Source organism: Clytia hemisphaerica, unplaced genomic scaffold (genome assembly GCF_902728285.1).
Source record: "Clytia hemisphaerica strain Z4C2 unplaced genomic scaffold, Clytia hemisphaerica genome assembly, whole genome shotgun sequence".
NCBI classification, from domain to species: Eukaryota; Metazoa; Cnidaria; class Hydrozoa; order Leptothecata; family Clytiidae; genus Clytia; species Clytia hemisphaerica.
The window spans coordinates 301121-324805 of NW_027104302.1; the positions used below are offsets into that span (position 1 = coordinate 301121).

The 23685-nt window shown below is 34.4% G+C and overlaps 3 protein-coding genes across 3 annotated transcripts; 2 read left to right on the forward strand and 1 right to left on the reverse strand.

The window, feature by feature from the left end:
* Positions 1 to 4329: 4329 nt before the first annotated feature.
* LOC136817440 (ATP-binding cassette sub-family D member 3-like) lies at positions 4330 to 19731 on the forward strand. Its single transcript, XM_067073771.1, has 12 exons — positions 4330 to 4532; positions 5024 to 5057; positions 5380 to 5420; positions 8600 to 8651; positions 9161 to 9249; positions 13405 to 13501; positions 14257 to 14327; positions 15176 to 15245; positions 15849 to 15902; positions 16140 to 16196; positions 18050 to 18102; positions 18495 to 19731. The coding sequence occupies exons 1-12, from the start codon at positions 4396 to 4398 to the stop codon at positions 18754 to 18756; spliced, it is 1017 nt and encodes a 338-aa protein (XP_066929872.1). The 5' UTR covers positions 4330 to 4395; the 3' UTR covers positions 18757 to 19731.
* On the forward strand, positions 11518 to 13074 carry LOC136817439 (uncharacterized). The gene is made up of 2 exons (XM_067073770.1): positions 11518 to 11863; positions 12116 to 13074. The coding sequence occupies exons 1-2, from the start codon at positions 11593 to 11595 to the stop codon at positions 12940 to 12942; spliced, it is 1098 nt and encodes a 365-aa protein (XP_066929871.1). The 5' UTR covers positions 11518 to 11592; the 3' UTR covers positions 12943 to 13074.
* Positions 19732 to 21754: 2023 nt separating the features above from the next.
* On the reverse strand, positions 21755 to 22658 carry LOC136817430 (uncharacterized; the record flags this gene model as incomplete). The annotated part of the gene is given in 1 exon segment (XM_067073764.1): positions 21755 to 22658. A coding segment is annotated over 1 exon segment (684 nt). The 3' UTR covers positions 21755 to 21826.
* Between the last annotated feature and the right edge of the window lie 1027 nt (positions 22659 to 23685).

Sequence of the window (23685 nt, forward strand, 5' to 3'; positions counted from 1 at the left end):
AACTGTTACGGCGTCCTGTTCATAAACACAATCCCGCAACTTTGTTGTCATTCCCAGTCCTTTTAGACAAACGCGTTCCTTACGATTTCGAGATTTCAAGGTGTGATAGATATGTATCTTGGTCTAATGTCAACATCCCTCATTTGATTCTGACACCCTTCTTACAGATAGCATTGAAAGGTAGGTTGGAATGGCTGATTGAAAAAGATTTTTTCCTCTTTCACCGCCAATTTAAAAAAATAAATAATAAAAATACAGTCAGGTTTAACCGTAGCATACTAAAAAGACCACAGAGTATACTATGACCTCATAATTAAGATATTTGACTTGTATTAGGATCGTACTGGACCCTTCTTATTTCAATATTCAGGGCTATTATTGAGAAGTTTGAGAAGTACCTTTGTAATTTTCTCTTTTTTACAAAAATTATCATTTTCAAACTCACAGAAGACCCTTAATCTGAATGCTGCAAATTGACAATTTGAATATGATAAAAACCTAACTCAAAGTCAAAGTTTCATTGGATTGACTGAACCCTTATTAAGCTTCTCAATGATAGCCTGGAAGGGTACTGTAATATAAAAAACATGAAGCAAACTTCTCAGAGCTGGATCTGATTTAAATAAAATTGAACTTCAAAACTTTATTTTTTCCAAAATTTTTCACCTATTTGGGTGACATAAACAGACTAACACTCGTACAGTATTGGCTTATATCGTTAGAAATTTCTATTTGGCTATCTGAAAACTAACAAAATCTCTCATACTGTAGCCAAAAATCTACAAAATCTTAAGTTTAAAACAATCTCCAGCTACCCAGGATACAGATGTATCTGGTTTGTTAGATTTGTCACATTTCAAAGAAATCTTAAAGAAATGTGGGTAAGATTCCTCAGAAAATCATTTCCAGCTTATTCATTGTGTCTAAAAATTTCATTTTTATAAAGTGCCAGGAAATTTGTAATATATTAAAAGCAGACTATGTCGGCCATTCTGTAGCAATATTCAATCTTTTGAATATTTAGTTCAATTCAATCTTTGATTCTGATATTTAGTTCAATCCAATCCCTCATATTTGGTTCAATCCAATCCTTCATGCTCAAATTCAATCTTTTAAATTCAAATTCAATCCTTCATATTCAAATTCAATCTTTTTCATTCAAATTCAATCCTTCACATTCAAATTCAATCCTTCATATTCAAATTCAATCCTTCCTATTCAAATTCAATCCTTCTTTATTCAAATTCAATCTTTTCCATTCAAATTCTATCCTTCAATTCAATCTTTCAAATTCAATCTTTTTCCATTCAAACTTTTCGAAATTTCATTCAATCTTCCTGGGTACGAGTGGATTCAAAAAGAGTTCGTCTCCAGACTTCCGCCCAGCCGCGTACTTTATGTTTTTTTGTTTTTTTTGGGATAATAATAACTGATGAATTTTATCTTCAGCTTGAATTTGCCACTAATCTTATTATCTCCTTAAGATTTAATAGTTTAAGACTCGGAGTTCGTGTCAGAGATGTTAAAGACACTTTGAAGACTCGTTTGTAAAGATGTCCCTAATCCATCCATCTTTGCAAGTCACCATTATGAATCTACCATTTTCTGATGTCCGAAAGTGGGAGAAGATCAATGGAGGAGGGAAACTATCAACGGAGATAGGGATTTATGTTAGGAACAGATCATGCTGATTACCCTCTTAAAATGTGCCATAGGTTATCAAAACTTGAAAAAACATCAATTTTTAGAGTAGGAACCATTTTTGGTTTCCCTACCTGGGCATTTAGGGTCCACCGACTGCTCAAAGGGGCCGCCCTAGCAGTGATTTTTTTCTTTGTCAAAGGATAGCCATGTGACCCCTCATTGGAAAGAGAATTTCATGCAGATTCCAGGTCACAAGTAGTGACTAAAAATGAGGTTATAAAAAGTTATGCTAAAAAATGATGATTTTGTGATTTTCCCTCTAAAAACACATGTTGAGTATATTAAGCTCTTACAATCATTTCCCTATCCAAATCGTTATACTTTGATCAATACTTTCAAAAAAATCATACAGAGTTGAGTAAATCAGACTTTTTGCCATAGGATAGCAGTATTTTTTCAAGAGCTCAGTAAGTACATGTATGAAGAAAATGGTACTCAATAAAAACATGACATTCTTGAGCAAACTCCAAATAACTTTAAAAAGTTTATAAAATCCTCCAAAGAAGTCAAGGTAATTAAACTTAGGCTGATAAAGTCAAAGAGCAGAAAACTGAAGCCTTTACTGAAAAAGAAAAGGCAAGTTTGAGTGAAGAGTCAAAAAAGTACTCATTATTGGAGACTTATCTCAGGCCCATATAACTCAAAAGAAGAAATTACTTAAGAAGTACGTAGAAACAAACTTGGATGATAAACTTAAGAACAAAAGGATGTATAATGAAGTGAAATATGCCAAAATTACATGCATGTCTCTCAAGCAAACAGCTGCAGTCTTTCGTTTGAGAAAGTACTCCACAGAAGAGTATGTTGAAAACTTGAGCTCTTACCTCAGTACTGCACGTTGTTGCTCTTAGATAACTATTGGAGATCTTAGAAATGTTATACATGGAATTGTGGGTAAGAGGGATGATAGTAAATCACTAACACTGGAAATCAACTATCCTTTACAATGTCAAGGGGATGAAACAGTACAGTAAAAAAACTTGTGATATTGGGGAGCAGTAAAGTCCAAAGACTTGTGATATTGGGGAGCATGTTATTGGCTTTTGGCATGAGGGTAATGAGACAAAATGACATTTAGGAGTAGTAGAAAAGGTTCAACCAGTAACAGTTTCATACATGACACGAACACAACTGGACATTCCCTGAAAAAGTTGAAATAATTAAGACATCTGTCGACCAAGTAATTGCGACTAAAATCAAAGTCCAATATCTTGGAACTGCGAGGATAAGATGTTGTCAAAAATATTTCAATTTCAATTTATTAGGTTTAAAATCTAATAGCAAAGGAAGTACCCTTCAAACTCTGTAAAATATCTTTTGGATGAAATCCTTTTATGCTAAAGTCTATACAACATGTGTTCAGTATAAGGTTTGAGAGGTTGACGGACTTTCTAACTTCAATGTTCTCGATTAGAGCAACCAAATTTCTTATTTGTCAAAGAGCTCCTTTATCCTTGGTTTTATAGTTTTTAATTTTTTTAAATGATCCTGTAGATTCAAAATGTATGATATCAGTAGAAAATAAGCACTTATGTTTATTTCATGTAGGTCTTCCAAAAGATATAATGAAAGTATGAATTAATTGCGAAAGTATGAATTTTTTAAGACATTACACGATTACACTAAAAAAGCCTCTTTCAAGAGCAATGTAATGTACTCTACAACCTTATCACTTCATTTTTGATGCATAGTCATGATGTTTTTCTTAATCTACATTAAATTACCTTTCAAATGAGGGGTAACTTGATAGGTTTTTGAGAATTCTTTTTTTAGGCAACCTAGCAGTGAGATTCCGAGGTGGGCGTGGCCTTAAAGGCTCCGGTAGGGAAGTCAAAAAAGGTTTCTACCGAATTTGTTCTACTTTTTCTGAAATTATACATGTTTTGGCACATTTTGAAGGGGTAATCAGTATATGATTCAAAAAATCCATTTTTAACATAGATCCCTAGGAGAAGGGTTACCAGAAAAATCAAAGATTTGAATGAAAAAAAAGTTCAAAGATTGAATGAAAAAATAAAGATTGAATAAGTTAAGAAAAGATTAAAGATTAAACAAAAAATAATTAAGTGAATTAAAAAAGATTGAATTTGAATGAAAAAGATTGAATTTGAAGGAAAAAGATTGAATTTGAAGGAAAAAGATTGAATTTAAATGAAAAAGATTGAATTTTGAATGAAAAAGATTGAATTTGAATGAAAAAGATTGAATTGAACAAAATACGAAGGATTGGATTGAACCAAATATCGGGATTGAACCAAATATGAGGCATTGGATTGAACTAAATATCAGAATCAAAGATTGAATTGAACTAAATATTCAAAAGATTGAATATTGCTACAGAATAGCCGCCATAGCAGACCCTCTAAAGTTCTTAAAAATCTGGTTACTTTACAAGGGATTTACTAGCAATGATATGATGTAATATAGTGTCTATAAAAATTTTACTGATTGCTGAATTGAAAAGAACTTGAGCATTGATATTTGCCAAGCTTCTTTATATCTAAAGTCATGTCAGCTTAATCTGAGTAATTCCCTTGAAAGCAGTTTCCACAAGGTAGTTATAAAAAATTCACACTTAAATCGAATGAACTATAATTATGTAAAGTAATCATTCACAAGGCTGTATAGGTATCTTATTTCAATAGAAATAATCTTTGTTGAAAAAAAAAAACTCTCAGTGACTGAGATAAAATGGCACCATCATGGAGTAAGTTATTAGAAAAATCACCAAATTTCACTGTAAAGAATTGTTTATTGGCATTGTCTCTTGTTGCTTCGACAGCCGCTACAGTGAAAGCTATTACATGGGGAAGGAAGAATTCAAGAAGGTAAGCCAATTACAATACAAGAAATTTTCCATGTACAGATAGGCTCAATCATTTGAGACCTGTGACAGCACTCTTCCACCCACACCTAAACTCTGAGGAGCTTCCAAATGGCTGAAAACACTGTTTTAAGGGTTAATATCTCGAGTTAGGTACAAAAATTACCTACACTTGCAATATATCTCTAATTTTAATTTTTTGAGAGCTTTCCAAAAATATACAACAGGTCTCTCTTTTCTCAAGCTAAAATTTTCTTTAATTTTTTACCCTATGATTTTTGCCAAAGTGTCAGGAAAAAAATTGACACTCAAGTGGCACCTACCCCTTAGCTTTCCAAAAATGTATAACAAGTGCTTTGACTAAAAAAATCGAGCGACCTAAAAAAAAAAAAAATTCCCTCCTACTACATCAAGTATATTTACTTTACTCTGCTCTTATTAAAATTATTCTTCTGAACCAGTTAAACTACAGTATAAGATTTCTCTTGTTTTTAGGGGAGGAAACAAAAACCTTCATATCCCAGCTAAGGTATATCACCAGTTTCAGATTATATAGTCTCAGCCCATAATAGTAAATATCATTTCCAAGTCTGAGGTTGGCAAATGAAGTAAATTTCGCAAAAGTTTACTTTCTCCTGTACTTTTTCTAAAGTAAGTCTTTATATCATATGTTGTGTTGTGTTGAACGGTGAAAAAGAATGCGGCTATTATAATTTGACTTTTTCCCAACTTGTTTGGGACTTGGTACATTCTCAAGGGAATCAATCATACTAACGAAAATGAGACACAAACAGATAATTCATTTTAACGCTTCATTTTAATTGTTATTTTTAATTGTTTTGTTTCTTCAGAAAAAAGATGGAAAAGCATCTGTCGACTCAGCATTTTTCAAGTAAGATACCAAAAGTTGAACATTTTATAAACTTATTTGGTTCATTGTCAAGAGTTCTACATGTTTAGTTTTACACAATTTTGTCATAATTGTTATTTGGTAATAATCATTAACAGCTAAGAAATTATGCAGGGGGGGGTCATGCAGTTATTATATAAACACTATGACAATTACTACCGTGGTGGTATATAAACCAAAATTTGGGAAAACAGTTACTCCACCAGTGGACTAACTGCAACATGGGTGGTGCCTAAGCCCAAAATTGTGGATTTTGGTAGGATATGTGTACTAAGTGAGCACTTTTTTCAATTTTTCACTTAAAATTTTAGGTTTTTAAAAATTCCGGAAGCAAAAAAACTCAAAACATTTTTTTCAAAAGTAAAAAAAAAATCACAAAATTTTTTCTTCAATCAAGGCATGGAAGATATTTTAACAAACTTGGAAAATGATTGAGATATTTAACTCTTGAACTTAACTCCACATAGTGTCAAGGAGTAACTGCAAGACCCCCCCCCCTGAATTATGTATTATGATAATGTCCACTCTGTCTTGGTGTAAATCAGAATATTGACCATTTTACATCTATGCGTTTTTCTTTTTGATAATTTGAATTTTGAGTTTCTTAAAAGTGCTCTTTTTCAGAATTTGTTTTCTTCTATATTTGATCGATGGACGGTGTGATGATGATTATTTTGTTATTTTATGTAGCCAGGAAATTACTACCATCTCCAGCTCTAAATACGAATTGATGATGTTTAAAAGATTTGAAAAAATAACTAAGAAATGGAACCAAGGATCATGGAAGCTCTTTATCTGATTAGTATTACTGTTTTCGATTTGGGAGCCATTTGAAACATATTGTAATATTCAGGATCTTCCGTGACCCGAAAGTATCATTTGATTTTTGATTTAAAATCAAATCGAATTTCAGAAGAAAATTGATTTTCAATTATCCCTCACCAATTAAAAATCTAATTTCAAACCAATTCTTGATTTTTGATTTTTAAATCAAATATTGCATTTATCTGAGATGAGAGCCTGTTCTTGGGAAGCGCACTTGTCCAAATGGGACACGGTTATCTTTCCATGTCACTGACACACACACATGGTACATGAAATTTTGTCCGACTAAAAGTACGTAGGAAAACATACTGTAATGATTTTCGAAAATCACTTTCAATTTCTGATTTTTAATTTTTGATTTTCTAAGAAAGACACGCATTCTATTCGAACATTTTTATGAGAATAATAAGGCTCAAAAATGCCAGTAAACAAATTCAGCCTGTATTTGAGTTTTCATCGTTGAAACAAGGTATAAAGGTTGAAAGGTTGTAAGTCTTAGAAATTAAGAACAGTTAAGGATGTATCTTCATTAATAACTGTATTAAAAAGTACCATGTCCATCCTTATGAATTTGAGGGTGTTCCTGGGGCTTGGATATTTGGGTGATTCCTGATATGAACTGAGAGGAACGTAACGAGGAGAGGATCTTTTAAATTTGGAAAAGAAATTGTGTCAGCGATTTTCCTTAAATGTTCCTAATAATCATAATTTATTGCTTTAGTTAAAGAAAAATAATAAGTACTCTGGTAGTTTATCTGAAACAATGCGGTATCCGATATACCTTAGGGAAAAAGTAAATGCAAAAATAAATTAATAAATTAATGTGGAACAAGAAAGCTTAAGTAGCGTTTAGGCGGCCCAGTAGTTTTAGTAGTTTCAACATATTTTATGTTGCAGAGTCGCCATTCAACTTAATTTAGATTTGAAGGAGGAAATTCTTTCGAATCGGGCAAAGAATTAATAAAGGCATAATAAAGAATTATTAAGTGCTTAATTTATTCTTTTGACTAATGTATCTTTTCCAATTTTATGGGAGAGATTTCCATTAATTTCTTGTATGATTCGAGTTGCTCTGTATCGAAGAATTCACTCATATAAATTATAAAGATGTATGGCAACGGAAACTATGTCGACACTACTGACACTGCTGGACCTTAACGCCGCTTAGGCTTTCTTGTTGTATTTAGCTAGGTCAAGGGTCGGCCTTTTTCCCGCCCAAGGGTCGGGGTTAATATAAATTGCCGTCATTTTCAGAAACACGCGGTCGCGTCTTTTTTCAGAAACATGCGGCCGCGTCTTTTTTCAGAAACACGCGGCCGCATAAAATGACACGCAGCCGTGTAATTAATTATGCGGACGCGTTTTTTAGACGCGCCCGCATATTTTAACACGCGGCAGCGTTTTTCGACAAAAACGTGCGGCCGCGTTTTTATCTTTTAATACCCGGCCGCGTCGTCTTTTCGCTGAATAACGCAGCCGCACATTTAACATGCGACCGCGATTAATAACTTGCGCCCGCGTGTTACAAAAGAAACACAACCGAAACTAAAAGGTCCAATTCAGCCACGGTAAAAACGTGTAGTTTCAAAAAAATCTGAAAGATTTCCTACAATTTTCTTTATAAGAACCTGTAAAAGTTTTCTGAGGCTCGGCTGTTATTATTTTTTTGGCACTTTGAGCCTCAAATTGTTCTTATTCTGTTCTTATCTATACGGTGAAATTGAAGTATTTTAGGCCTTATACCCAATTTTTACCACTTTTGCCCCTAAATTGCTTGAAATTTAGTATTTCAGGCTCAGCATTGTTCTTAAATTGTTCTTATTTTTTGGCGATTTTGAGCCTCATTGTTCTTATAAAATTGTTCTTATAAAAAAAAGTGTACTCATTTTAGTATTTTCACAATCACACTTTTTGAAACACCCGGTATCTATGCGCTAAGTACCTCTTTTCAGAGGTTAAAAATCTTAAATCAAATATTATAAATTTAAAGTGATTTTTGAAATTCATTATTGTACGCTTGCTTCAGAGTAACACTTAGTCGGACAAAATTTCATGTACCATGTGTGTGTGTCAGTGACATGGAAAGATAACCGAGTCCCATTTGGACAAGTGTGCTTCCCAAGAACAGGCTCTCATCTCAGATAAATCCAATATTTGATTTAAAAATCAAAAATCAAGAATTGGTTTGAAATTAGATTTTTAATTGGTGAGGGATAATTGAAAATCAATTTTCTTCTGAAATTCGATTTGATTTTAAATCAAAAATCAAATGATACTTTCGGGTCACAGATTGATCTTGTCTGGTGCTTTAAGGTGTATATTTATTTTTATTTTAGACAGCTCATGAAAATTTTGAAGCAATTAATTCCAGGACCATTTTCAGCGGAGGTTTGAAGTCACAAAATTTTGTTTCTATTTAAAGTATTATCTACCGTTTTACTGTAGATTGTTTTATTTAACTCAAAATGTGAAATTGCCTTATCTTTGGTAAATGAAAAATATCAACTTGAGCTAATTTTGCGATTTGGAAGATGCAGAAAGTTATACTTGACAAAGGAAGGAAAGTTATCCATTTTTCAATAATTATCAATAATTTTTCAGCTCCCACCTCGGGTCGACTTTTCATGATTTACCATCGGATTCCTCAAAAGGCAATGTTGCAGCTTTTATGTCTATAGACAAAAATCCACCTAAATCAATAATATATAATATTTCTCATGCAAAGAATTCATTACAATTCTGGCTGATTTGTTATACCTTTTGGGCTACTTTAACTTACGGACTTCCATCTTTGCCAGGCTGAAATCAAATTGCATTAAGGCTCGAAATTATTATGTAAAGTTTTTTAACAATTTGAAATAAAAATCGTTGCAAAAAATGTAAAATTTCAATTTTAGAGTGGTTATTTGGTTTTGATTGCATTTTCACTGGTTGCCAGAACATATTGCGATGTTTATATGATCTCCATAACGACCACTATTGAAAGGTTTGAATTAATAGAATGTTTTCTCTGTTTTCTGTCGATATACCGGGTGCACCAAAAAAGGGTTAAAGATTTATCAAGATATTTTTAATTAACGGATGAGAATTTTCCATTATTTTATTCACGATATGCACCACTGGAGAGTCTTCTAGAATTTTTAAAATTTTCCAACCAATACGTCACTTAAGCAATAGAAAAAGTGACGTATTGGGTGGGGAAAAAAACAACAGAAAAGTTGCATAATTTCGTCTTGCAGTGGTGCATATCATGAGTTGTACAGAATAAGGCCTAACTTAAATTTTAATGTATAAAACTTTAAAATCGGCTCAGTCAGTCAAAATTGATTTTGATATTTTAGGGTAGATCAAATCTCCAGTTCTTTTAGCATAACTTTTGATTGACTGAACCGATTTTAGAGATTTATATACCAAAATTTAAGTTAAGCTTTCCTCTATAAATTAAAAAAAGGATCAAAAATTCTTGTTCGTAAATTCACAAAATCTTAACAAATTTGTATACTGTTTTGGCGCACCCGGTAGTATTATCTATCTGCTGTTACTGTAACTCTATCCTTCCTAGGCTTTTTCAAGGAGTATATGTGATATAATAATCTGCAAATGTGAATAATAGTTTTCCGCAATGACAAATAAACGACTGAATAATCTGGAAAGTCTCATTCCTATTCACCTTTCTTTATCAAGGAAGAAATTTGGGTAAAAATTAATTTTAATTAATAAGTAGAATCGTATTACTTTGAAAGGATAATGGTGACTTTTGATAAACAATGAGTTCTAAAAAAGCAGAATGACATCTCATTTTTGTCATGCTGTATTAAGAATAGCTGGTTGTACAGACATTCTGTTTCTAAAGCTGTTCAAATCCGTTACTAGACAATGTCAACATCATTATGACGTTTGTTGATTTATGATTTATAAGAGGATATTGAACTATGTGTTAGTTTAAATGATATAATAAATACTTGGAAAAGCAATTTTCAGAATTCCCTGTGTAAAAGAAAAATTGTGCCAAGTTTTCTTGCAGAATCAACAGTATTTAAACGCCTCGAATAAAACAACAATTTAACACTTGCGTCATAAGAAATAACAATGTTGTCACCCTATGCAAATGTTAATAAATGACATTGTCAAAGACTGACAACCAAACTTCCTCCTTCTCACAGACCTAACTGGTAAAATTGACCTAAATATTGTCCCCAGTATAAAAAATTCTACTACAATTTTTGTCCCCGCTGAGAAAAATCAAATAAACAAATCCTCACTGCAAAATTGTGTGCTATTTTTTCCATCCCTGCTTAATTTTCTGACTTGAAAACAATGGAAAATTAATACTCATCGAGTTTCAGACCGTTGTTTTTACCCCCACTGGCTAAAAAAATCCTACTACTCTGTCTCTGAGAAGGGGGTGTAACCAAACATTTTAATATAGCTTGAAAATTTAGCTTTCTGGAATTTTGAGAACATTTTTTGATTCAGTTAAAACAAATTTCTTTTTGAGATAAGAATGAAATAAGATTTAAGCATAATTTTTTATATATTATACCTGGAAAGATTTGATTTCATAATTCATTCTCTGAAAATGTAAACAAAAGGTACGTGTGTGAAATTTTCCAATTTAGCATACATAATCAGAAAAAACTAGATGATAAACATTTTTTGATTCAGCTAAAACAATAAATTAACACTTATGTTTCAGTTTTAGGAAATCACAATATTGAGCTTATGTCATCTTATATGAATAATAACAATAAACATCTTGATATACACGTTTTTTTTGTAAGAATAAACTATATAAGAACATAAAGGCCTCGATGGCTTAAAGAACATGTTAAGAACATTTTAAGGCTTTGCGGCTTCTAATCTTTATCTTGGATGGTCTTGTAAAAAACGTGTAACTGGAAATTTTGATTTCATAACTGGAAATGGGTTTCATAATTGGGTTTCATTATTCTCTGAAAAAGTATGCGTCTGAAATTTTCCTGCAGAATTTGCGAAATTTTACAACATTTTTTGATTCAGCAAAAACAATAACTTAACACTTATGTCAAAATTTTATTGTCATCTTATTGTCAACTTAAACGATAATATTTTGATATAACTGGAAATTTTGATTTCATAAATTCTCTGAAAAAGTACAGGAAAAGTGTGCGTGTGAAATTATATTTCTAAACATTTTTTTTTTGATTCAGCTTAAACAATAGATAAACAAGTTGCGTCACAATTTCAAATAGTATAAGTATGGATAAAGTTTTAGTTTTTAGAAGCATATAAAAAAACGAGAGATAGAGTGACAGTCAACATCGACCAGAGTTTTGACAAGACCGTAATAATGGAACTTGCTGTGTTTAGCTTCTTGCTTGGTGTAAACCTCATTGGTGTTTCAATTGCAGAGCCGGTGGTGGTCTCTGGGGATCACCAAGAAATCGAAATGCGACGCGTCTTAAATGGCCAAGTTATCAAGACAATCAAGATTAAGGAATATGATGATATAAGGCTTGCCGTGTTTTATGAGCAAGATGTTATATTTTATGCATCTGATAAGAAGGTCTACATGATTGAATTATTGGATGATAATGGTTTACCAAATTTATCGAACAAAGGTGAGTGAGTGAGAAAAACAAGAGGCCACATAATTCGAACTTCTGCAAATCGATTACACATTTTTTCTTATATACAAGAACGCTGTTTCTTCTTAACTCTTTGAGTTTTAAGCCTAAAAAAGTTATCAAATTTTTCTTGTTTTACCCATTTTAATATAATTAAAATTATTATAATAAAATGATTAAACTCCCTTCCTTCCTAACTCGAACTCGACGACTTGACCAACATACTTTGTATTACTTCCATTTCAGGATTGTTATTGACCGATCCGTTAGCTGACCACCGTGAAACTCAAATCTACGAATTCCAATATACAATATGGAGTATAGCCATTGATAAAGTGCGACGAAAGTTAATCATTTGCGAAATGTCTGATATCTACGAAATGGATTTCGACGGTACTGGATTAAGAAAGATTTTGACAGATGGTTATCGGTTTAACGCTTTACAAATCATTGGTAACCAACTCTATTTTTCAGACAGAATTGCAGCACACTGGAAAAGCCAGTACGGTATCTACCGTATGACAATTACACCGAATAAGACCATATCCCGGACATCATCGACACCAGAGTTTCATCAAATCGTTGGTGGACACAAAGAAGATGTTATAAGCATGATGGTGGAGAAATTCACCAAGAAGTTGTTCTTCAGACGTGGAACAAATAGTATCCATGTTGTTGATACCAACCTCCCTGCTGCCAATCATCCAGTACAATCGCCGAGGGTTGTTATTGCGGATAGCCAATACGTTGATGGCTGGGGTGGTATTGCTGTCCATGGCAACCGGTTAGTTTGGAACCGCAAGTTAAGCAGTAATGGTCAATTGCTTCTTGGTTTGATGAATAAAGATTTGAATTTTCTTTCCAAACGCAATATCTATGTTTATGGTAAGGCAAGATATGGTTATTTGCCAAGACAGTTGGATATCTTTGATCATCTGTTTCCGACTAAGGCACCAGCACCAGTGACGACACTTCAACCGACCACTCAAGGCCAATGCATGTGTCCCTGTGCGTGTTCAGCTAAAGCCAACAGCTATATGAAGAGTGCTAAAAAACTTCAAAAAGTTCATTGATTTAGCTTTTTCAGAACATTATAGTATTTTGAATATAACAATATTTTATTTTTTGTCTGTATCGCTTTTACATTATTACGAAGCCTCGAAATTATTATGAAGGAAAAATAAAATCCAAGGATATCAATTAAACTGTGTTTTTGATTCAATCTATAAAATAAGTCAATTTGCCCAAACTAAATTCGGAATAATAAATTTCTTGAACCAAGACACAAGCGGAGGTTCATAAATTGATTGCCGGGGGTATGGAATAATGTTCCGGTTGGAAATACTATAATGCTAATAAAATAATGAGCTGATATAGAAGAATTGTAAGTAATAGCTAAATAAGAGTCTTTAGAATATATTTTCTAGGTTTAATTACTGGGGTTAGGCTTTTGAAAAATTAATTAGCGGGGGTGTTTCTATTGGAGACCAGAGAGTAGGGTGTATTTATATCACGTTATATCCTTCGATTTTCAGGACGATCATTTCGAAGAATAGGAATGGCTTCCGCAGACAAATTATGGAGTTTTTTACTGCAATGCCCATGGTTTCTCTCGTCAACCAGCTACTCAAGGTAGGATCGTGCTATTTCGTTAGAAAAATGTTGAAGAGATTTTCCTTCAAAGGGTTGTATCATTTTAAAGGTTTTATGTGTGCATAAATGTTTCCGTTCCATATCATACATATATTTCATATCAGGGCGGTGTCTCCCTATTGTTATATTGTGCTTAAAAAAGTTCTCTTTCTTTTCCTCTTTCTAACCAATCTGAGCTTAGGGGGGGGGGCTAAACCATTTTTGCTTGATTGGGGGCTGTACTTTTCAAAAAATACTGGGGGCTAGCTTGCTAGGGGGGGGGCTGAGTGTTGTGTAATAGAACTGGGGCAGAGATGATAGGTTACATATATTTTAGATTATGTTAAAAACCTTTGCTGTGGGGAAGGTTTTAACCCTCCTGAAAATTTTTTTGCCTGCGGTGCAATAAATTTATTGCGAATTTTCATGCTAATATTTTGCTTTGTGAAGGTGGGGGCTATTTTCCCCTGAAAAGTGCTGGGGGCTGGACCCCTCTGCACACTATGAAGGTTGTTTAGCATAATTCATAGGCTCTTTATTCCTCTATATTCCTACCATGCGGAATTCAACAAGGGAATAGTGGAACGACTCAACTGGGGATTGGACCATAATCCAAACTTTTGCATCGCTAGTGCATTGATCTTTCCACTCCGAGCTATCCAGTTCATATTAGAAGTTAATCCGGGAACAGCTTGGAGTTTTTGAGTCAACCAATTTGAGTTGATTGTGATTAATCTGCTTTTCTTGTGTTTTAGTATGGGATTTCAGAACTGAAACTCCACTTCCGATCCAGATTAACATTGAAACTTCAAAAGGAATACTTAAGGTAACGATTAATTGGAGAATTCGATTATGTTGTGTTGCCCTAAAATGAAATCTGGAAAGGCTCAATTTTGGCACAAATCAGAAATAGATCATGAACATCCCAGGCTTAGATTTCAGAAAGGGCTTTGTGAATAAAAAAGTATAAGAACATTTTAAAACAGTTAAGTCTGGAAATCACGAAAAATAAGAACAGTAAAGCCTCAGCTGAAAATTGTCTAATTCGTGTAATTTTTAAACTATAAACAGCATTTCAATAATACTCACCAGGGATTTTATATAAAGTATTATTCTATGTCCAGTTATGCTTACTCAACAATAAAATACGAATGATTTGATCAGATCATTCATGATCAGATCTGGTTTGAGGGGTTGCTTGTTGAATTCTAAATAGGCGATGCGGCTCTTAGCTCTGGCCGAATTCTTTACCTGCTTTGAAAACTGTTAAAGGATTGGACCGGAGCAAATTAAGAACTGCATTGCTTACCATTCACTTACACAGCATTTTTAAACAAGAGAAAGAACAGCTTTAGGGGAGAACCTTTCGGCGCCGCGCGAGCACAAACTTTGAGAAGTTCTATTGGTTATTCTACTTTGGTGGCATAACTTTTTTTTTGATGAGCTCTTTTCTATTCTTTCCAAATCAGTGAAATTAAATCTGATGAAGTATAAAGAAATTATTACAAAACTACTCAACACACACGTGACACGACCCAAAGCAAATAAATTCAGCTTTCGGCACTTTCGTTCGTGAAAACCAAATAGTTTTTTTATCAATGCATGCGCGCCTCCTTTCTATATCATAAAAAAGTAATATCTGTAAACCAGCTGTATATGAAATTATTATTTCAGCGGTATGACGTACTACAAAATGAGCAACTTGGACAGTCGTATTGCTAACCCCGATCAATTACTAACACAGGTAAAGAATTTCGTCTACTCTTGCTTATAGTTTATTGATGTTTCATATAGAACCGAGGGCGCCTGTCTCACAGATCTGTAAAGCCCGAAGGGCTAGATATGCAACTTTAAGCTTTCTCCAGCAAAAAAAAGTGAAGCAAAAAATGGACTTTTTAAATTTCGTGCCAGCGGATAGGATCTAGCATTTTGATTGTTTTTGGAGCGCGAGATCAAAAAAGGTAGGCGGCAAACGCTATATTTAACATCTCTCAAACCGGTGAAATTGCATATTTTAGTCACGTGACTTTGGTAGAAAATCCTTCCAAACTTTTCGATAAAAATTGCTTATCTAGCCCTTCGGGCTTTACAGATCTGTGGCCTGTCTATCGGCTACGGCCAGCCATTTTTTAACTTTAATTGGATTAATCATGTTCACGAGATTTGATTTCTCGATTGTGCGAATTTTTGTCTTTTTTTGAGAAAATGCGAAATCCAGGATGGTGAATTTATAGCTGATTTACGATTTTCTTAGTCGATCAGGATTTCGACAGTAAAAAAGCTAACCGTCTCTGCTGCAGAAAACACAGTATACTTGAAATAAATGTCCTTTCATATCATATTTTAGGATATTGATAAATTTTGTGATTCCTTGGTTGAGCTTTACTCCAATTTAACAAAGGTAAACCCAATTTATTGTTTTATATACCTTACAAGGGAACTAATTTTTGCTGTTAACACCCACTTTTTGCCGAAATTCTTTCATATTTCTAGTGGCTTTTTTAGGATTTTAAGTAAAAATTGCATTTCACGGAACTAACTTTCACAGTAGACACCTAAAAACGCTATCGATATTCTTCAGATAAATGTTTTTTGTTCGTTTGAAAACGCAATGAAATGATTTCGTTCTGTTTTTCAGCCTATTTTGGATGTGTTTTTATACGTCAAAACACTTCTCCAAACTGTTGGTTACAAGGTAAACTTTAATCATACATCTCCCTCAGTTGACTCTGTTAGAAATTTATCAAGCAACATCGTGGGATGGGAAATAATATTTGTTGGCGAATCTGAGATACGATGTCAGAGAGTCTTAATTTCCTTATAAGGAGTACATGTTTTTAATTTTATAAGCAAGTGTCTGCCCCTTGGTCAGCACGAGTCTATCTTTAAGCTTTCAAAGCATCCAGGCAGAATCTTATGCTTATTATGCTTACGAATTCAAATGCTTACAATTCACCCTGAGCCAGAAATTCTATAAACATTTGATACAAAAAAGGTTCAGATTCGGGGACCTGTGGAATGTGGCTAATTTTGTGGAAGATCTTTTTTTCTTTGACCACTTCTAAATTTTTTTGAACAGAAAAAGTTGACTAGAAAAATATTTCAGGCTGGTATAATTTATATGCTTACGTTATGCTTAGGAAATAAGCAAATATGAGCTTTCATAGGCTTATAAGCGTTGTGCTTATTAAAAAACATGTACAGCTAAAAAGACGATCACCTTCTTTATTTTGAACCCTTAGATCCGCTTCTGCTCATAATGCATTAGGGATACAAGATTTTATAGTTAACAGCTTAAACCAATCATCCAGGGGTAATGAGAATAGCGATAGTTTAACAATGGAGAAAGGGATGGAAAGGACTTTCGGAGTATTTTTCTCAATTTTTGATCAATTTTTGGACCTACCCCGGTGGGGTGGAGGTCCTATAAATTAACCCATGTTCGTTAGTTAGTTCGTTCGTTCGTTCGTTCGTTCGTTAGTTACCAACTTTTCTCGAGATTGGCTCATTCAATTTTTCTGATTTTTTGCACAAAGGTGCATTACTATAAACCCTCGAATGTGACGGAGCCCGATTTAAAAAAAAAAATTTTCCGGCCGGTAGAACCGGAAATGTCCCGAAAAAAGCGGTTTTTTGAGATTTTCTCGAGATTTTATCATTAGTTTTTTACGATTTTTTGCACATAGATGCACATTAGTACTGCCGAAAAGGTGTCGAAAAAAAATTTTTTCCGGTCTGTAGAACTGGAAATGTGCCGGAAATCGTCGTTTTTTCACATTTCCGTCACATTTTTTCAACTTATTTAATTGTTTCTTTACAGAAAAATGTTCTTTATGATGATGCCCAAAACTTAGCATTGTTTGATTTCCAAAAAAATCATCCTTTGAATCCGGAACTCCTTAAAAATCGCCGGAACAGGCGAAAACCGGCGTAAAACGGTTTTCCTTCATTTTTTCAACTTATACTCGACAGATTTTCATGATTTTTCGCACAATGATGTAAAATGGCAATGCCCAAAATTATACATTACTTCCATTAAATTCTAATTATTCGTTTTATAAATAGGTAGGTCCATTAAAGTATTACTTGTTCTGTTAGGTAGAGTCTCGGCGTGTCTGTGACTCGGTGTGTCCGTGACTCGGTGTGCGGATTTCCGAAATTACTTAGAAACTTACTGATTCAAATAGATTTTAAACCTATTTTTTAAGTAAAAAAACTAAGCTTATCGAGAACATCGTAAGAACATTTTAAGCCTGAAAACTCCAAAAAATAAGAACAACCCAGCCTGGACCAAAATGTACTGGTATTTATAAAAAAAAGCGTGTGTTGGTAGATATTTTATTATTCATGTAAATTCTTTCTAATATCCGATGTGTTTTGCCAAGGCTTTTAATTTAAAGGCCCACATTTTGTTGGTTTTATAGTATAGTGCGTCCTCATTATGGAATCAAGAGAACCGCCCTTCCCACATTGTAAAATCACACCCTAAAAGTGTTATTCTTCTCACCTTGTAAATGGTTTCATTTTAATTTCAATTTTAATTTTCAGACACCGCTAATCATGATTGGCTATCTTCTCGTATCGGGCGCTTTCTTGACAAAGTAAGTTGTTTGAAAATTCATTATTCATTAAAGAGGGAATAATTAGTTGGGGGAAAAGTGACGAAACTTTTAGGCAAATGGCAAAAGTTTTTCCGGGCAAAAGAAAACTTGGATGCTAAATAAATTCAAACATGGCCAGGTAATTTAAGACCGAAATGGACGAAACATGAAAGGATTTCGAATTGAAAATTCTTGTTATGTGAATCGGACACCTTCAACCATTCAACCATTTCGGTCCTTGAAATTTAAAATTCGATCGGATTAAACAATCGGAGAGAACAAAAAATGGAAAAAACTTAGAACCAGAAATTCCTAATTTGTGACGATTTGCTCCTTAAAATTCCAAATTCAATACGTTTATAAAACATATGTACCGCTTGTGTTTTCAACAGACTTCGTAAGCCAGTGAGTCGGATGACGGCTGAAGAGCAAAAATTAGAAGGAGAGTTCAGATACGTCAACTCAAGAGTCATCACCAACAGGTTTGTTTCACTAACCTTCACTGGCCTTTCTGTATATCCCGACCGTAGTGTAGTGGCAGAGCATCCGACTACGGTGCGCAAGGTTGTGGGTTCAACCCTCAGCCGGGCCGGGTCATACCAAAGATTTCCAAAATGCTACTTGATGCCTCTCTGCTTGATGCTCAGTAATTAAGAGAAGCATCAAGGGTAAGTGGAGCAATCCAGGTAGAAAGAGTGGCGTCCTCCCCTATCTTCGGGTAGACAGCTATCGAGAGACGAGCCTTCCGGTCGCTTCCGACTGCGGTCGCAGACTCACTAATTATATGTATATATCCCTTGACTAAACTACACCCACCATCTTTGATCGTAGTTTTATGAAAGTGGTACCCGCAAAGAAGTATGCAGTGTTAAAAATTTACATTAAACGTCGCTACATCATTAAAAGTATTCGAGGAAATGTTAACCTAGCGCCCTCGAAGCATTTACACCGCTATTGAGTAGTGCTACCATTAGGGTACCACTTCAAAAAATCCCTATCAAAGATTTTTGCTTGGCCGTGATTTAGAAACTTGATCCAGGCTATATAAAGGGCGGTGGATTCCTTTTACTTAATAAAGACTGTCTCAATATAATCTACAGTGAAGAGAAGGCGGTAAGTTTCTAGGAGCTCCCATGTCTAGCGCAAATAGAAAAAAGTATAGACTCCTTCGCTCCAAGCTCTGCTAAGAGTCGTCACCTTCTTAAAAAACAACTTACGGTAAGTCCAATTGGCGTCTGGATAGCTAAACATTTGTTTATAAGCGAAACCAATTTTCGGGTCGGGGCCCGGGTTGCTTAACATTCTAGCTCATTTCCTGAAAAATTTGCTTTGATATCATACCATATTTTATGCTTATTTGGTCAAGGGCTATCGTTTACCATGCTTAGATTATCTAAAAAGATTTTACTTTACAAAATAGTGTTGCTTTTAAAAAAATGCGTAGTTCCTTACACGGGGCGAGGTTGCCCAGTCCTCTCTTAAGGAAATCATCAAAATGTTCGAGCTTTACCGGTAAGGGAAATTGAATCCCACTGGGGCTGTGATACATCTGAGGCCGACTATCATTCCTCTACGATGGGAAATTGACCTGAGCCTTTGAGGGGCTCTATCTCGTAATTCCTGCATTACTAGAAATAGACAAAAAGAACGACAAATTTCATAAAAAAACGACAAAAAAGAACGACACCACTTGTTTTTCACGGGAATTAACTACATGTGGTTTAAAAGAACGATAAATCGTGCATGCGTGTTATTAATGCAGGAATTGCAAGATGCACCCACTGTTGAAGAACGGGGTTTTGTTAGACGATACTAGTAGCCATTTTTGTATAAAAAGTCATAGTCAAGTGACGGACCAAAATACAGTAGTGTGCATAAAGTAAAAATATTACAAAAGGTTATATAGTATAAATCTGCTCTAATTGCATTAACGTAAAAAAAGTTTATTGTTTTACGGGAAGATTGGAAAATTGTAAAAAAAACTATATCATAAGTTACAGTAAAATTATTAGAATCAGAAAGTGTTCAAGAAGATTCGAAAAAATTTGAGCAAAATACCAAGAAAATCTATAACCCGAAGATTGTACCAGCATGAAACACCGTGTAGCAATAGATCTTATCGAAGTTTTTAATTGTTCTAAAAACATGATGCATTGTAGGATTGTTTCTGATTGATTACAATAGAATTCCCTCGAGGAATTCCTAAGAGATTTCTATTGTAATAGACTCGAAATAATCTCACAATGCATCGCTTTTTTAGAAAAATCAAAAACTCCGATATTGCAAGTTAGTTCTTTAGTTCCTGATATTTCCAGATAAATAAATCACAAAACCCTGACTCGTCTTGAAACAATTATCAAAGAGATTATTAACTTTTCATAACACCCTAAACCCTGCTTTAAATAAACAAAGAAGCAGAAAAAACAGGGAACATTAAAGAAATATCATACTACGAAAGTTGGTATAGTACCGTGAGATCGGAACTTGCGTCTGTGGAGGCTAACATGCATAGTCCTAAAATGAATGACCTGGCTGGTCATTAAAATACAAAGTTAAATCAAAACAAAAATGGTAGAGTAGAGCTGCGAGTGGAGCTGCGTAGTTCATTTGTTTTGAAATTTTGATGGCTATGCAAGCTTCTCTCCACTGATGCAAGTTACCCGACTTCACGGTATTATTTGTAAACAGGGCACGATTGCTCGAGATATAATTTATAAAGTGGTTTATCTGTTGGTCATCGATACAGCAATTAAATTCATTCATCAAATATCAAATATAAGAGGAACCCAAGCAGTATGCGTGATGTCGTGATAGGGCCTTTTATCTAGCTTGATTACGTGATTTTTTGCCAAACATAAAAAAATAACATATAACACGAAAATAGTCTTTCAAATCTGTATATATTTCTTCCTCTGTTAATTTGAGTGAGTTTTGAAGTTGGCTCTTGCTACTCCAAAGTCTAACGGTAGGTGTAATTTGTTCAAATTAGGCGAAAATAAAAAAACATAGTGTTTCTGGAATGTGGGTGAAGGAAAAAAGCTCTTACTCTTAGGTGCCAAATAAATGCCCCCCCGCTTGTTAATTTTTTTCCAACCCCCCCCCCCCCGGACCTTATTAGGACCCCCCCGTTTATTAATTTTTGAAAAAATTCCCAGCTACAAAAAGGAAAATTCCTTGTTGTACTCTAAAAAGCCTAAATTTCGTCTATTTTGACCCTTTTTAGAATTTTTAAAAGGTAAAAGGTCCATTTTCCAACCCCCCCGGTAATTAGGTCCCCCCTGTTTATTTAATTTGAAAAATGTTTCCTTTTTTTTTTATAAGGGTCACTTTTCACTAAAATTTGGTCTCTCTAAGGGTCGGTTTCCGGAGGTCCCGTTCGCACATGACCTCATTCACCAACCCTAGTACCCCCCCGGGCCTTATATAAAGATTTTTACGACGGTTTCCCTTTAATTGGGGACAAGCTGGAGTTTTTACAAGCTCTTATTTGATTTGGTTGGTCGTTAAACAGTAATGAAACAATTTTGTTACATTTTCTAAAGAACGCGTCATCTCTATCACTTCAAATGACCGATTAGTGAAGTATCTTATAAAAACTCCAGCTCATCCCTTTGATTGGGGCTGAGAATTCATTGGAAGTGTAGAAAAAATCGAATAGTGTAAGTTTAAATTTGCGACAGTCTATTGTATCTAGAAATTTGTAAAAGAGCCGTACAACATCTAATTAATTTTCTTTCGCGTTAAAAAAGAAATATCCTTTCTTATATTTTGTGCGTTTATGCTCTAGTGTTGTCTTGATCGTGTAATGAAGTATATTTAATTGCGCTAAAATCATCTGCATTTCATCTTCGCCATACACAATACTAGGATCCAGATCTCTGACGGCCTTTTCGTAGATAAATCCATCAGATGACAACAGGCTTTCCAATTTTTTTCTACATTTTTTGTTTACATGTGCACCGTGTGGAACATCTAAGTATTTGACGTGAAGTGGTACAAACCATGAAGGTCCGTACTGACCATACATTCGATTCTTAGCATCTTTATGACATGATAATCGTTCAGAACTCATGTAACACGTACATACAGATTTAAGGGTTGGTCTTGTACCCCCTTCCTCCATCATTTCATCAACCATGAAATCGTTAAAAACCATTTTATTATGTGGACATCCTCTTTGTATCCAACTTACTTCGGCCGAAGGTCTGCCGCCCGGATCCATTGCAATGCCTTTTAAAACCTTGCGCAATCTTTTGAATAATATGTCCTGAGGGACGTCTACGTGTATGTCTATATCGCCATCTGAAGTTAAATAAGAACTTCCTCTTAAAACACCCAACTCTGTTCCACTTCTAGGGAAATAAACAGCTCCCATTTTATCCAACTCGTCCCATAATCGTTGGCGCATTTTTGAACAGGTTGTCGGTGGTTTCAGCTCTTGTCCAAAAGTACAATTCGGACGGATAAAACTTGGGCCTGGTCGGACGGCGGGCTTCCACGATATTTTACGATGTGGATAAAAGGGCCATGGATTTTTCGGGTTTGGATGCCACCATCTATGATGTTAAAAATGGAAATAAATAATTTTCAGACACCTTTTTGAAACTTAAAATTTTTAACACCTATTAAACGAAGGCATTCCTGGCAAATTTAGATTGCATAGACTAGAAAATTAAGTCTCTACAACTCATAACATGCACGGGGAACACAAATTTGTTTTGAGTTAAGGAGTTAAGGAAATTTCGAGTTGCGGAGTAAGGTTTATAAGACATTGTTGACTGTAGATAGGAGAAAACTTATTCAACTTAAGGAGACATTCGAGTTGAAGAGACCAAGGATTTATTATACACTGGATATACAAGTAACAGATTTTTGCCGATTTCTCATGTTCTAGCTATGTCCGCAGTAACGATATTATTGTTCACTCTCCTTCCCTCATTAAATGTTTTTTCGAAGCATTTTTATTGCATTTCTTATCGAAAACCACTCATCCAATTCCCAAAAGAGACTTAAAACTTTCCTGTGAGAGTCAGATTCTTCCACTTAATTGATAATTTTAAGTCGTTATGACGTTTCAAGCTGTGAGAAAGATGCAAAAGACGTGTTGTGTATAAGAAATTGAATGTTGACACCGGAAATTTTCAAACTTCAACCTCAAAAAAACCACCTTGCCACCACGTGCCTCCAAAGGATTTTCATACCACAGTGGAGCCAAGACACTCAAGTTTTATGTATGCTAATTTCAGCTCTTCTGGGGACAGTCTTGGAAAGATATTTCCAATTTAAAATTTCGTGTCACTATAAGCATTTTGTCTGAATTTCTTGTCTAATGATGATTTTCTCACACCAGATTTCACAAATGTATCCAGCTTGGTATGCTAGCCTTACTTTCAAACTTTTTTTCTGCAAATGTACAAAAAGAAAGAGATAGAGAACTTTTTTAAAATAAGACTGATAAACATTTTTTTAAATCAGACATCTTCGAGCCGCCATGACAGTTGTCCTTTGCGGACAAAGTATGAACATCAATTGTTTTCTGGAACAATGAAAATACAATGATCGCTCTCCATCGTTTTTTGAGTC